This window comes from Chenopodium quinoa, unplaced genomic scaffold (assembly GCF_001683475.1).
Source record: "Chenopodium quinoa cultivar QQ74 unplaced genomic scaffold, ASM168347v1, whole genome shotgun sequence".
Classification (NCBI taxonomy): domain Eukaryota; kingdom Viridiplantae; phylum Streptophyta; class Magnoliopsida; order Caryophyllales; family Amaranthaceae; genus Chenopodium; species Chenopodium quinoa.
The window spans coordinates 694158-710893 of NW_018745177.1; the positions used below are offsets into that span (position 1 = coordinate 694158).

The 16736-nt window shown below is 36.6% G+C and overlaps 2 protein-coding genes across 2 annotated transcripts; one reads left to right on the forward strand and one right to left on the reverse strand.

The window, feature by feature from the left end:
- Positions 1 to 3292: 3292 nt before the first annotated feature.
- On the reverse strand, positions 3293 to 6974 carry LOC110710799. The gene is made up of 6 exons (XM_021889140.1): positions 6627 to 6974; positions 5028 to 5484; positions 4413 to 4807; positions 3810 to 4059; positions 3580 to 3764; positions 3293 to 3427 (listed from the first exon to the last, which is right to left on the reverse strand). Exons 1-6 carry the CDS (start codon positions 6972 to 6974, stop codon positions 3293 to 3295), a joined length of 1770 nt encoding a protein of 589 aa, XP_021744832.1.
- Positions 6975 to 9314: 2340 nt separating this feature from the next.
- On the forward strand, positions 9315 to 10559 carry LOC110710800. The gene has a single exon (XM_021889141.1). The coding sequence runs from the start codon at positions 9315 to 9317 to the stop codon at positions 10557 to 10559; it is 1245 nt and encodes a 414-aa protein (XP_021744833.1).
- Positions 10560 to 16736: the final 6177 nt, after the last annotated feature.

Below are 16736 nucleotides of genomic sequence, written 5' to 3' on the forward strand. Positions count from 1 at the left end.
ACGATTCTACAATAATCAATTACTTGCCTTTTACTTCAAAGTTCATATAATTGAATTAAAGTATGTACTGTATCATAAACTGAATTATATACATAGTATTATTATTGCATCCTCTGACATTATGAAAAACAGATACAATAAATCGAATTGTAAAACAAAATGAAGCAACAAACATTGTAAATTTTATACGGAGTCCATAATTTTAAAATTAACTAGGGAAGTTTGCGCATTTTAAAATTAACTAGGGAAGTTTGCGGTAATATGGGGGGTTTTTCTTTTTTTCTTTTTTTTTCCCGAAGTATGTAATGAGTTTGATTTGAAAAATAAAAATTAATTTGGATCAAAGCTAAGTAAGATGAATTGATGAATTGCAATTTAGTAACATGTTTTTTTTGCATAGATTTATTACTTGTGTTTATAACTTTTTTTGGTTTGATATGGATAAAATTAAATAGAGTTTTATTTCAAAAAAAAAAAAAAAAAAGGTTTGCAACACATTAACTTTGTATTGTTTTCTTTTTCAAAAAAAAAAAATAAAATAAAATTGTATTGTTTTCCTTGAAGGAAATATGCTAGCCAACTAATGGACACGGGTTGTCTTTTGTAATGGGAGCAAGGCAAGGAAAGAGTAGTTCATTTGGGTTATTCTTAAATTGGGCCAAATTTAGTAACAAACTATTTGAATTGGGCCTAATTTAGGGAATTTTGTTTTGAGTAATTTATTATTGTCTTTTACTTCCTCCGTGTCTATTTAGTTGACGCGTTTGATTTAGGTACATATATTAAGGAGAGAGAGTGAGAGAGCATGAAAAAAGCAAGTGGGGTAGCTTATAAATGCAAGACACAAAATTTACCCCAAAATAAAACGTGTCAACTTGTAGACACCCATTTGTGTCTCCCTAAAACCAAACCCAGTGATGAGTACCTTTCACGTCGAATCATAATCGAATAAAGTGAAAGTGTGAAAAGTCTAGTGTTGCGGATAGTTTTAATTTCTTTTCTCTTCTCTTTGTTTTTGAAAATCTATTTTTAAGAAAACAGCCAATCCAATTTGGTTGGTCCATGATATGGGTCCAATAATAGTGTAGTTGGATATGGTTTGAAAAGACCTTTTCGACGATATATTATAAACCCAATTCCGATGAATATTGAGAAAGTTATGGCCTAATTACTAAACAGGGCCCGGTTTGAGCCTTATATGCGGCCCAATGATCTAGAGGAGGGCCTAATATGGATTTATCATTCCTAATTCAATTAGCATTGATAAATTGACTTTTGTTGACTTTTTAGAGTTTTAATCAGAATAAAAGAATTTTTTTGAGGAAAATACGATTTTATCCTCCTGTACGACAATTTCTATTTGATTTCAGAAAACGCGTCAATAATTAAGTTAGCGCCTGACGCTAAGCTTGGCACCTGGCGCTAACGTCAGCGTCTGGCGCTAACCTCGTTTTACGCGTCAAAACTCTGTTTCGATTTTTTATTTTTTTGGCTGATTTTCTCTATAAATAGCCTCCTAAAAACTCTGTTTTCATTCATCAACTCTCATCAAGAAATTCTTGATTACTCTCTCTCTCTTTTCTAAACTAGCCTTTTCTCAAAATACAAAATTCCGCATTCGCAAGACTTAGACATACCTAGCCAAGTTCGAAGTTGTCTTTGCCCTAGACGTGAAAGGTTTAATTTCTGAGGGTTTGGTCCCAAATCTCTATTTCAATTATTTAATTTAATTCTTTGATTTTATTATTTTCCTTAAAGTTACTAACGTGTGTATTTTGTTATTAGAAAGAGGTACGAGGCATCCAAGTAAGTTCTTTAATGATTTAATTGATATTATTATGTAGAAATTATGCTTAAGTTGTTATTATGATTCCTAGTATCATGTCTAGGGTAACTTTAATATCAAGTATGATTAAAAGTATGATGTTTCCTATGTTCTTCCTAATATTTATGATTGTTAGTATCATGTTAGGGTTAAAGCTTTGATCTTTATTGTTTAGTGACATGCTAGGGTTTGTTATTAATCTTGTTAGTATCATGCCTAGGATCTTATTATTATTATGCTTTAACATGATTATTTTTATTATTATGATTATTGTTTTGATTATTATTATGTTGGTTGATATATATATTTATTGTTATTGCTTGATCACACCTTTTTATGCATGTTTAATTTAAAGGGAATTGAAACTTGTAATCACGCTTAATAAGATAATTAATAATCTTGTTTAGGGTTAATTTGATTATAATTCAACTGATCGCCAATAATAGATTTGTTTGTGCATTAATATTCAACCAACATAGATAAACAGGTTTAGGGTCATCCCATTGATTGCATGTTAGTCAGAAAGCGCACATGAATACGATCAGAATAAAGTAGAGGCCTATTATTACGGCAGGTTCAATCTCTTTTAGGTTGAATTTGTACCTTCATCCCCGAACTACCAGTCATGGTTCCATACCTATTGGAGTTAACGATCTCTTGGATCGTTAAGGGGTGTAACCTTCACCTCGTGAACGGTTTACAAGTTCCTAAAACTTGTTGGCGACTCTTTTGCTCTAGCTTCTTTCCCTTTGGACGCCACCGTACTTTAGTGTATTATCACAGTGGGGTACAAGCTAGGGGTAATGCTTGAAATATTCCTTACACAACTAAAAAAAACTTCCTAAAAAGGAATACGTGTCAACTAAAAAAAGAAACGGAGATAGTATTATTTTTTGGTATGAATCATTTTTTAATGTTGTCATAAGATAGGAGTTTAAATTATTCAACATGTTTATGTCATTACTTATAAGTAATAAGATAGGAGTTTAAATCATATTAAATTCATTTTAAAAGTACACAAATATTTAATAAAACCCGGTGTATAGTATTTTAGTGAATGGCGGCGGAAAGAAACGGAAGGTTTTACTCACCCATCCAAGTTAAACATATTTCTCGCTCCTTCATTCTCATTTCCCACTTTCACATACTAGAACTTCTCTCTTCTCTTCATCTACTTAGACTTTCTCTTCCCTTCTTTTTGGGTGATTCAAGTTTTTTCTGCCTTCCATTTATTATATCCCTTCGATTTTCAAGTTTATTGTCTTAATTACTTTATGGTTTTTATTTTTCTCAGCTTCTAATTATAATGGTAAGTGTTTTTTTTTGTCAAGATAGAGAGAATAGCGAGAATTGAGTGTTGTATTTGTATTAGCGTATGCACACGTATATATACAACCTAGAGAGATTAGGGCTCGTAACATAACCACGGCCAATAGATATATACATTATATGGCTTAACACCCCCCCTCAAGTTGGAGCATGCAAATTACAAATGCCCAACTTGCCAAGTAAATACAAGAATTGTTGCTTGTTCGATGCCTTAGTGAAAATATCTGCAAGTTGATCCGTCGTTTTCACATACGACGGAATAATAATACCATCCTGAATCGCATCACGGACATAATAACAATCAACCTCAATGTGCTTAGTACGCTCATGAAAGACCGATTCCGCGCAATATACAATGCAGATTGACTATCACAAAACAAACTCATTGCGTGGGGATGGGAGACTCCTAAACTAAGAAGTAGTGCCTTCAACCACTTCAACTCATTAGTGGTTTTAGACATAGAACGAAATTCGGCCTCTGCAGAAGACTTAGCCACAGTGTCCTGCTTCTTAATCTTCCAAGATATAGGGGAAGCACCAAGAAACACCAACCAATCAGAAATAGATCGCCTCGTCAAAGGACAACTAGCCCAATCCGAGTCACACCAACCTGTAATATGTAGATCACAATCAGAGCTCAAAAGGATTCCCTGACCTGGACATCCTTTCAAGTATCGCACTGTACGAAGGACGGCCTCCCAATGATCCTGACGCGGTTGTTGCATAAATTGAGACAAGATATGAACCGCATAAGCCAAATCAGGTCTAGTGAAATATAAGTAGATCAAATGACCCACAAGGCGACGATACATTTCAGGATCAGAAATAAGAGGAGACTCTAATTTAGCCAGAGTATAATTCTGCTCAATAGGAGTACCTGCATGACTTGCCCTTAGCAAACCAAACTACGCAATAATATCAAGAGTATATTTCCGTTGACATAAAAATATGCCCTCCGGACTACGTGCAACCTCAATACCAAGAAAATATTTCAACACACCTAAATCTTTCATATGAAACAGTCACTCAAATATGATTTGAATGATGAAATTGCAGCAGAATCATTAATTACCAGATACTATTAAATCATTAACATACACCAGAACACTAAGCTGAATAGCCCTAGATTGCAGAGTAAAAAGAGAATAATCAGAGTACGATTGTATGAAACCGTACCTTTTCAGAGAAGAGGCCAACTTAGAGAACCAACAACGAGGTGCTTACCGGAGACCATACAAAGATTTCGAAGACGACACACCAAACCCGGCTTAGAACCATGAAAACCAGGCAGAGGTGTCATATAAACCTCCATTTGGTGCAACTCCCAATTTTTCGCAGCAGCGACAGCAAGAAATGCACGAACAGTAACCATTTTAGCAACAGGAGCAAACGTCTCGTTATAATCAATACCCTCGACCTGATGGTTACCAAAAATAACAAGACAAGCTTTCAACCTCTCAATAGAGCCGTCAGAATTGAGCTTAACCTTGTAAACCCATCGACACCCAAGAGCCTTCTTGCCCGGAGGTAATTTCTCCATTACCCAAGTGTGATTATTTTCTAAAGTAGAGATTTCTTTTTGCATCGCCTCTCTCCACCCTTCATCTTTCATAGCCTCTTTGAAATTACGGGGCTCTACCACAGTATCCACAACTGCAATAAAAACACGGTGTCGCAAAGAAAATTTATCACAATTCACAAAATGTGCTAAAGGATAGGGAGTACCTGAGGAGCATGGAGTAGACAATGAACTAGAGGAGATAGATGGACTAGAGATAGCATGTGCGACATAATCTTTGTGCAAGTTTGGAGGATGCTTAAGACGTTGTCCACGGCCCAAGGCTTGAGGTCGTGGCAGCCAAGTGCGGACTGCCTTCAGTGGCAGAGGCAGAAGAATTCGCGGGGTGGCTGCGGTCTGTGTTGGCTGCCGTAGGTGAGCCGCGGAGCATGCTGCCAGCAGCAACCGACCCCAAGGCAGCTGCTGTCCCGGAGCTAGCAGCAGAAACAAGTACAACAGCAGTAGCAGATGGTGAAGGGGGCTGCGGGCTGCTTTCATTAGACCCGTGCACAGTAGAAACTTCTCCAATTTCGAGCACTTGATTAAGATCATCCAAAAAATCAACATCAACCCCCCCCCCAACCATTTCGACACCAACATGAGGATCATTAGATTCTTCATTATGCATAAACGGGAATTCATCTTCATGAAACTTAACATCACGTGAGACAAAGATATCACCCGTCTCTAAGTCATACACCTTCCAACCCTTCTTGCCATGAGGGTAACCCACAAAAACACACTTACGACTCTTAGGAGCAAATTTGTCACCCTTAGATTTTTGGTTATGAGCAAAACAAAGACAACCAAACACCCTCAAAGCATCAAAATTGGGTTATTTGTCAAAGAGAATTTCATATGGAGTTTTATTGGCTAGCAAAGTAGAAGGAGTACGACTAATCAAATAAACCGCCCCAAGGACACACTCACCCCAAAAAGTAATCGGCAAATCGCCTTGAAACATCAAAGCACTACTCACATTCAATATATGTTGGTGTTTACGCTCTACCCGACCATTTTGTTGAGGTGTGCCAACACAAGAGGTTTGGAAAAGAATGCCATTTTCAGTAAAATATGGGATCATGGGTTTAAATTATGTGCCATTGTCACTCCGCACACATTTAACATTGACATCAAATTGACTTTTAACCATAACAAAGAAAGAGCAAAAAGAAGAATAAACTTCAGTTATGTCATTCAATAAATAAACCCAAACACCACGTGAAAAATCATCAACAATCGTAAAAAAATAATGAGCGCCACAAGTAGAAGCCGTGTTATATGCTCCCCACAAATCACAATGTATCATTTCAAGAATACGACTAGCACAACTATCGCTATCAGGAAAACTATCTCGGGTTTGTTTAGCAAGAGGGCAGATTTCACAAGCTTTATGTAAACACTTAGTACTAGTACTACCTCGAATAGCAGGAAGCAGTTTGACAATTTTCTCCGACGGATGCCCCAAACGACGATGCCACAACTCAAATGTAGAAATCTCCGGACCGTGAGTGCACATACTTTTGGGAGACGCCGGAATTAATATAGTCCATCTATCCGTTCACCGCCTCCAATTAAGCTCCCCGAGGATTGATCCTGTATAGCACAAAGAGAATTAGTGAATCGGACAAAGCAATTAGAATCATCAATCAACTTAGATACCGAAATCAAATTGCAATTTAATTGCAGCAAATAGAACGTGTTCAAGAATAATTCCATCCGCCAAGAAAACACGACCCTCCTTTGTTGCAAAGGCTTGAGCACCATCGGGAAGACCAACGGGGCATGGTAAAATAGATTGAGTATCAAATAATGAAGACTCGTCACCCGTTACATGATGTGAGGCCCCGTGTCAATAATCCAAGATAGAGAAAAATAATCACCGGTAATACGATCGGTAGGAACTTCAAATACCCCACCCACAATTGGGGTAGTGGCGGCAGATTGCTTAGAAGGAGAAGTAGCAACAGTATACTTATCAAATACTCCACCCAAAATTGGGGTAGTTGCGGCAGAGTGATTAGAAGAAAAATTAGCAACATCATACTTATCAAATACCTCACCCAAAATTGGGGTAGTGGCGGCAGATTGACTAGAAGGAGAAGGAGCAGCAGCCCGAGGTAGAGTAGTAGCCAGAGAAGAAGAACGACCATATTTTTCAAGCCACCATTCAGGTAGCCCATGGACAAGAAGACAAGCGTCATAATCACGACCCGATCGATTGCAATGGGTACAAAATAGTTGTAACTTAGCATTCACCATTGTTGATAGCAATGTAGCAAGTCGACAATGTATAGTAGAAATTCAGAAGAATAATTCAGAAGAAAATTTCAGAAAGTCAGCAAGATAGCAATGTAGCAATTCGACAATGTAGAGTAGTAGCAATTTAGAATAGAAATTCAGAAGATTTTTTTTTTTTCAAAAATTTAGAGTAGAATTTTAGGGTTTTTAGAGTATTTTGGCTCCGATACCATGTCAAGATAGAGAGAATAGCGAGAATTGAGTGTTGTGTTTGTATTAGCGTATGCACACGTATATATACAACCTAGAGAGATTAGGGCTCGTAACATAACCACGGCCCAATAGATATATACATTATATGGCTTAACATTTTTTTTTCACTACTAGAAATAGGCTAAATAGCGACGGAATTGTTGCGACAGACCTCTTTTTCCGTCGCAAAGTTCACAGTTTTCGACGGAGTACATTTCGTCGCAATGTAGCAACGGAAAATATGATTTACGATGCTTTTTCCGTCGTTAATTTTCCGACGGAAAAAAATTCCGTCGTAATAATAACCTTCCAACGGAATATTCCGTCGTAAAGAATTTGCGACGAAATATTCCGTCGGAAGGTTATTATTACGACGGAATTGTTTTCGTCGGAATTTATGTGTTATTTTTTAAATTACCCAAAATTAAATCATTTGGCTTAACCTAAAAAAAAGGGGGGAAGACGGAAGTAGAAGGAGAGAGAGAAAGAGAAGGAGAGAGAAGTAGACGGCGGTGCGTTAACTCCTGCCGGCGAAGCACAGTGATGCCTGCCGTCGACGCACACCCACCACCGAGAACGAAAGAGAGAAAGAAGGGTGAAAGAAAGAGAGAGGAGAAAGAGAACGAGAAAGAGAAAGAGAAGGAGGAAGAGAGAGTTGTCGAGTGTTCCCCCGACGCCGGTGGTTGTTTCCGGCGACGCAACTGCCGCGTCTAGGTAAGTGTTGCCCTCTAAGTTTTGATTTTTTTTTTAATTATCAAAAAAACCACCACCGGCTAACCTTTAACCACCACAACGCAGCCTTTGCGCACCTCCGTCCCCTCGCCGTGACTGAAGCACCTACATTGCTTCCGGCTGAAAATTCCAGTAAGTTGTCCTTTGCTCCCCCCTTTTTTTTCAATTTAATTTTGTTTAATTATAAACCCTTAATTATTTTATTTATTTTTAATTTTTTGTAGGATTTGTACAATTTTGTTGGCTTAATTGTTAAAAAGAAGTGCAGATCTAAAGGTTAGTTACATTACAAACCCTAATATAATGTATGTATGTACGTTAGTTTGGTTATTAGACAGTGTGTTGGGTTTTAATTATAATGTATGTATGTAGGTTAGTTTGGTTAATTTAGTCACATTGGTCATCTCTTATAATTAATTAATTGCTCCCTTCTCTTTAAAAAAACAATGTTAGTTTGGTTTAGTTTTGTTTAACGTAATGTAGTTTAGTTAAGTTTATGTTAATATAATGTGTTTTAGTTTAATTTATTTTAATATAAAGTATCTTAATTTAGTTTAGTTTTTTTTATAAATATGTTAGTTTAATTTAATATATAAAACGGTAGTTTGGTTTGGTTTAGTTTAATATGATATATTAGTTTACTTTGGTGTGGTTTGATTTGGTTTATATTAATAGTATGGTGTTATGATATGTTTCTCTTGTTTAGTTTAATCTTGATATATTTGTTTAATATTATGTATGTTAGTTAAGTATATATATTTTTAAATAAATCATTTGCATAATCATATACCTAGATACTCGTTCAAGGCATACACATTAGGAGTATGTCTTGAATAGTCCTTGGTTGGGACTGTCCTTGTACGTTTATTATCACTTAGGTGGTGAATGTATTCCTTTGTTTTAATTCTAAGGAAGATCCTTGCTTGTCATTTCTCTACAATGTTCTCTAGGTACATATATAGGTGTTTCTAATCGCTTATATCGTGTACTTGGGGAACTGTAGGGAGATGCTGCCGGATTTTCCATAGAATTGAAATCCTGGCATACATTCACTAGTGAGATTGAACGTCCAAGGATGGGTTAGGTTGGAGTGATAAGGACCCTTGGAAATCATTTCTCTTCTCATTTGCATTTCCATAACACTTTGATCTATAATGAATATATATTGTGCTTTCTGACTAATGTGATTAATGGCATATGTGTTAGTTGTGTAGAACTTGTAATCATGAAACGAAAAGAACGTAGCTGGATGTACGAAAGGAAGGTTGGGAATTCTATTAATCCTGAGTTCTTGAAGGGGGTAGATGAATTCGTTAAATATGTGGAAGATCATCCCGAGAGTAGCAACCCGAATGAATTTAGGTGTCCACGTTTTAAATGCAAAAACAAACGTCTTTGGGATGCGGATACGTTAAACTTCATTTGTATCGCAGTGGTTTTTTACCTAATTACTATGAGTGGATGTATCATGGGGAAGGGTTTCCAGGAACTCATGGAAGGCAGTCAAATGAATATCGTGAAATGGTTTTGGATGCATTTGGTCAGTCTCAAGATCAAGGGAATTCCGAAGAGGCGGTTGTTTCATTAGAGGAGGAGCCTAATGCACAAGCCAAGCTATTTTTTGATTTGTTAAGGGCTTCTGAACAACCGTTATACGAAGGGAGTTCATTGTCTGTGTTAGAGATGCCTTCTAGAATCACTAGCCTAAAGTGCAAGTATAATTTGCCGCACAGATGTGTTGATGGATTTGCTTCTTTGGTTAATGAAGCGATTCCTAACAACAACCACATGGCCGAGACATTCTATAAGGTCAAGAAAATTGTTAAGGGGTTAGAGCTGCCCCATGAAAAGATTCATGCATGCCCGAAAGGATGTATGTTGTTTTGGAAAGATGATGCTCAATTATCTACATGTAGGGTGTGTGGCAGCGACCGATACAAGAAGACTTCTAAAGGTAGCTTAATGCCTTTGAATGTTCTATTTTATTTCCCTATCACACCTAGGTTGCAAAGGCTTTTTGCAACTAAAAACATTTCCGAGGAAATAACATGGCATGCTAAAAATCCTCGAGTTCAAGGCACAATGGCACACCCTAGCGATAGTGAAGCGTGGAAACACCTTGATAGTTGCTTTCCCGAGTTTGCCTCTGAACCTTGTAATGTTCGACTTGGCCTATGTACGGATGGATTTGCTCCACATGGTCAGTTTGGGGGACAATATTCTTGTTGGCCTGTCATTTTGACCCCTTATAACTTGCCTCCGTCAATGTGTATGAAAATACAGTTCATGTTTCTTTCGTTACTCATTCCTGGTCCTAAAAACCCTAAGGGCAACTTGGATGTTTACATGCAACCGCTCATACACGAGTTGAAACAGTTGTGGGAAGTTGGGGCAAATACTTACGATATTTCGAGAAAACAGAATTTCAATCTTCGAGCAGCCATCCTATGGATCGTTAGTGACTTCTCGGCTTATGGTATGTTATCTGGTTGGACCACAGCCGGTAAGAAGGCTTGTCCATATTGCATGGAGAAAAGAAAAGCATTTTGGCTCGAACATGGTGGTAAGGTTTCTTGGTTTGATTTCCATCGTCAATTCCTTCCGAAAAATCATCCTTTTTAAAATAGTAAAACTGCATTTTGTAAAAACAAAGTCGAAAAAGGTTCACCACCTCACATCATGTCAGGAGTGTGTAGACACCCATTTGTGTCTTCCAGAAACCAAACCCAGTGATCAATACCTTTCACGTCATTTGATTATCGAATAAAGCGAAAGTGTGAAAAGTCTAGTGATGAGGATGTTTTTATTAAAATATCTCTTCTTTCTGTTTTTGAAAATATTTATTTTCTTACCTTATTTATGAAAAACGAGCATTCCAGTCTAGTTTGATCCATGATAAGGGTCCAATAATGGTGTAGTTGGATAAGGGTTGAAAAGAACTTTCCAACGATATAGTATAAGCCCAATTCCGATGAATAATGAGGAAGTTATAGCCAAAATACTAAACTAGGCCCGATTTGGTTTTTATATGCAGCCCAATGATCTAGGGGAGGGCCTATTATTAATTATCATTCCTAAAGCTATTAGGATTGATTATAGTCTTCTAGAATATTCTTGAAGGTTCTTTTAAATCCTAATGGAGTTAGGATTGATAATTATGTTTTAAAGAGTTTGAAATTGAATAAAACTACTCCTTTTGAGAATCCTTGTTTTGTACGAATTGGAATATATTCAGATTTTATTTTCGTGACTCATAATCTTTATCCAAATTTTATATGGTTGGATAGATCTTAAAATTATCTTTTCAATGACATATTATAATATTAAATCCGAGCTATAACGAAAAAAGATATGAATGAGACATGAAACTCTATCCAAAACTAACACCCTTTCACTATTTTAGCCATATATTTTTATCTACAAAATATTTTAATCTGATTCTAATTGGGTTGGAAAGTAGACTTCAAGATCTTTCCAACGACATATTATATGCCTTATTTGGACTTCTGGATCAAAAGATATGATAAAAACAAAAATGTGTGAAACTGATTATTAGCGCCTGGCGCTAACCTTCAGCGCCTAGCGCTAATTGTCAGCGTCGACGCTAATCAAGTTTTATGCGCGCCAGAACTCTGTTTCGATTTTCTATCTTTTTGGCTGATTTTCTCTATAAATAGCTTTCTAAAAACTCCGTTTTCATTCACCAACTCTCATCAAGAAATTCTTTATCACTTTCTTTCTCTCTCTTTTTTAAACTAGCTTTTCTCAAAATACAAAATTCCGCATTCACAAGCACTAGACACACCTAGCCAAGTTCGAAGTTGCCTTTGCCCTAGACGTGAAAGGTTTTAATTTATGAGGGTTTGGTCCCAAATCTCTCTTTCAATTATTTAATTTAATTGTTGTTTTATTATTTTCCTTGAAGTTACTAACGCGTGTATTTTGTTATTAGAAAGAGATACGAGGCATCCAAGTAAGTGCTTTAATTGTTTGCATTGTTATTATGATATAGAAATCATGTCTAGGTTGTTATTATGATTCCTAGTATCATGTTAGGATGCTTTCCTTAATTTGATGTTTAGAATGACAACAATGATTCCTAGTATTATGTATAGGGAAAATGTTATAATATCAAATATGCTTATTATGATTCCTGCGATGCTTCTTATATTCTTTCCTAATATTCATGTTAGTATCATGTTAGGGCTATATATTTGATCTTTGATGCTTAGTGATATGCTATGGTTTGTTATTAATCTTGTTAGTATCATGCCTAGGATCTTACTATTATTATGCTTTAATATGATTATGATAATTATGATTGTTATTATTATGATTTTGATTATTATTTTTATTATGATTATTATGTTGCTTAATATTTATTGTTATTGGTTGATCACGTCTTTTATGCATGTTTAAAGGGAATTGGTACTTGTAATCACGCTTAATAAGATAATTAATAATCTTGTTAGGTTAATTTGATTATAATTCAAGTGATCGCCAATAATAGTTTTATTTGTGCATTAATATTCAACCAACATAGATAAACAGGTTTAGGGTTAATCCTATTGATTGCATGTTAGTCAGAAAGCGCACATGAATACGATCAGAATAAAGTAGAGGCCTATTATTAGGGCAGGTTCAATCTCTTTTAGGTTGGATTTGTACCTTCATCCCCAAACTACTAGTCATGGTTCCAGACCTATTGGAGTTAACGATCTCTTGGATCGTTAAGGGGTGTAACCTTCACCTCGTGAACGGTTTACAAGTTCCTAAAACTTGTTGGCGACTCTTTTGCTCTGTCTTCATTCCCTTTGGACGCCACCGTACTTTAGTGTATGAGCACAGTGGGGTTCAAGTTAAGGGTAATGCTTGAAAGATTCCCTATAGAGAGGAACTCTGGGAATGTGTGAAAAACCTCCCGAAGGCAACAGATGGCCCCGAGGCACTGAAACGTCTCAAGAATGCAAAAAAAGGGGTGGTTCAAGCAAAGCACTCTATGGGACCTTCCATATTGGAAACATTTGCTTGTTCGTCACAACTTAGATGTCATGCACGTTGAAAAGAACTTTTTTGATCAGTTGACTCACACTATAATGGACGTGAAAAAGCCTTCTTGTGATACGACATCAGCTCGGAATGACATTGCCAAATACTATAAACGGCCCCAGCTACATCTTCAAGAGGATGATAGAGGAAAAGAATTCATGTCAAAGGCTCCATTTGCTCTTGACAAGGCTCAGAGAAAGGTTTTGTGTGAGTGGGTCAAACAGCTGCGGTTTCCTGATGGTTACGCTTCCAATTTGAGCAGATGCGTTGATTTGCAAGCAGGTAAGTTACATGGAATGAAAATCCATGATTGTCACGTGTTCATGGAGAGGTTGTTGCCCACTGCTTTGAGAGAATTGCTCCCTAGCCATATAAGGAATGCAATTACAGAGATAAGCCAATTCTTTCACGATTTATGTTGCTACACAATTACAGTTGGCGACATGGAGCGATTGGAAAAAAACATAGCTGAGATCCTGTGCAAGCTTGAGAAGGTTTTCCCTCCATCTTTCTTCAACTCCATGGAGCATTTACCAATTCATTTGCCATATGAGGGCAAGTTATGTGGACCTGTTCAATATCGGTGGATGTATCCTTTAGAAAGGTAAATCAAAGGCCCTTTCTCAACTCTTACTTTCATCTCTTTCATTGCTTAGGGTTACTTATACTTCTACGGCTATATAAAAATAATTACAGGTTCCTCAATCACCTGAAACGAAAAATTGGTAATAAGGCTCGTGTTGAAGGTTCCATATGCAACGCTTATCTCACTGAAGAGATATCAAACTTCTGCTCCAATTACTTTCAGCCCTCAGTTGACACAAAAACACAAGATCTAGGTCGAAATGTGAATGCTGATGTGGAATCCACGGCTAACAACGATGAAATCCTAGAGCTGTTCACGGTGGATAAGGGTCGTGTGTCAAATGTACGTAAAACTCGGTATTTAGATGACAAGGAGCTCGAACGTGCTCATTTGTTCGTTTTAAGAAATATCGGCATTCTTGGTGAATACGAAAGTTATATATGTTTAGGATAAACTTTTGAAAAACCCTTAAATTTAATATAATTGTTGCAATGATTAACCATGTATCATTAATTTATTAGGCAGTTTGAGGACTACATTCTTAGTACTCGAACTTATTTGCGTCGAGAAGATGTCATGGAGAAATGAAAAAGTGAATTCCCTGATTGGTTTCATCACAAGGTGATAATACTTTTCGAACATTGCATATCGATTAACTTGTGATAATACAATATATTTCATTTCAATTAGTGTGACATTTGTATTCGTAACGGTTATAGGTGAGGGAACAGAAACCAAGTTCCGATGTGTTGCGAGCATTGTCTATGAGGCCTTTCAAGCGTGTTCGAACTTGGAACCAGATATTTGTCGGTGGCTTTAATTTCCACACGCAGTCCTATGGCAAACACAATTCTACTATGAATTATGGGGTGTGTGTCTCAAGTGAGGATGGTGGAGAGTACTTTGGCATTTTAAACAACATAATGAACTTGTCTTCACCAGTCCCGAAAAAGAGTACAAGACTATTTTGTTTAGTTGTAATTGGATGGATTGTGGTAAAGGAATGAACATTCATGAACAATACAAGCTTGTCGAAGTAAATCATACTAAGAAATATCCCAAGTATGATCCATTTGTCTTATCTTACCAAGTGTCTCAAGTGTATTATGCATATTACCCTAGCCTTAAACGTGATCGGGTTCAATGGTGGGCTGTATTAAGAACTCAAGCAAGGTCGGTGATTGATGCTCCGGTGGATTTAGAGTTTTTGCAAGCTCCTTCACCACAAGTACATGCAACGCTATGTGACCCAACTGACATTCCAGACTATGAACTTGATAGTGATGATGATGATGACGATGGCTTTGTTATCTCAAGCGATGAAGAAGAAGAAGAAGATAGCATTGACTCCAGTGATAGTGACGAAGAAGAGGACATCGATGTATTTTTAGATGACACTAGTGATAGTAATAATGATAGTGATAATGATAGTGGTAATAGTGATAAGAGTAATGAAGAGGAGAATATGTAGTTACTCCTTTAACTATTGTCTTTGAATTTTTAGTTTTTAATGACTACTCGGACTTGTAATATTGCATTACATATTTTGTCTCATTTTATTTTTTTATGTAATATGGATCTAATTTATGAAATTACAATGTGCGATCATGGTACTAACAATTTTTTCAGGTGGTCATCATGGAAGGAGGAAATAAAGGAGAAACGTCCAAGAGGAGAAAGACTAAGGGGAAATCTCAGGTTGTACGTGATGACGAGGATGAGTCAATGGAGGAAGAGGAGGCACATGATTTGGAGGCCTCTTAAGAAATCATCAGTCGGAGATAGATTCATAGGCATGTAAAGGGGCAACAGGAGCAACAGCAACAGGAGCTACAAGACCCGCAACCTAATGACTTGCGGGAGTTGGACCCTTCCACACTTTGGTGCATATGTAGTTGTAATAAAATATCCTTAAATTCGTAATTATTTTGATAAAGTGAATTTGTATTACTTTTACCATGTTTTGTTCACTTTTTTTTAATTATCTACTTACATGAATGTCTATCCTTTATATAGGTTTGATGAAAAGCCGGTGAAGTATATGCTCTCCGACACGCTAACCGGCTACTATGTTGAGCCTTGGAAAAATTATGGAGAGGTTGATGAAGATTCGAGAGAGCACTTTGGAACTTGTTCTGCGTATGATAACTTTAACCTAACATAATACATGTTTTATAAAGTATATTGATGGAGTTGAATTTCTAATACAGACATTTTCATGATTTGCAGAAAAAATTCAAGTGGGCACCTGAGTTAAATGACCATGTGAAGCAAACTATCGAATTCAAGTTTGCAAATCGCCTACGTGACACGTTCTACCACATCACAAAGAGGGTGAATGGTGTCAAACCAAAATGGCTTAATAAAGATGTCCACGAAGCCATGATGCGAATTGTTGCCAATGATCCAGAATATAAGAAGCGGTCAGAACAAAACAAGAAGAACAAAAGAGGCGGATCCATGGAAAATGTCGTTGAACCGACCCACTTTCAAGGTTCAATGTCAGCTGTACAACATGCTAAAAGGATGGTAAGGTTCCTAACATATGTCCAGTAACAATTAAGTCATTAGTGTATTAATGAACTTTTGTGGGCTAACATGTTTTCATTGATTTTCTGCATGTATATTTAAAGGCAGCACAAAATCAAGGCCAATTACCAAATGCCCATGATCTTTTCTTGAATACACACTTCAAGGAAGTGCCTGGAAAAGGCCAAGTGGCTGCCAACACTAAAGCCAAAAGGATTGCGGTAAAAACTTATTATATGACTTGATATATGGCAAATTAGCAAAGTGGAACTCATTATATGCTTATTTGAATGAATTTGGATTAATGAGGGTCGTAAAGTGACTTGTGTGTTTATTTTTATTAATTTCTATCCATAGGCACCTAAAAGTAATTGATATTGGAATGCTAGAAGAAAGAACGAGTTCATTTGATTGAAAACATAGAAAATAGGCATGGTTTAAGCCATATATGCTAAATTTGCTTGAATTTGGATGAATAAGGGTCGTAAAGTGACTTATGTGTTCAATTCTCTTCATTACTATCCATAGGAACCTAAAATTAATTGATATTGGAACTCTAGAAGAAAGAACGAGTTCATTTGATTGAAAACATAGAAAATAGGCATGGTTTAAGCCATATAGGCCAAATTTGCTTG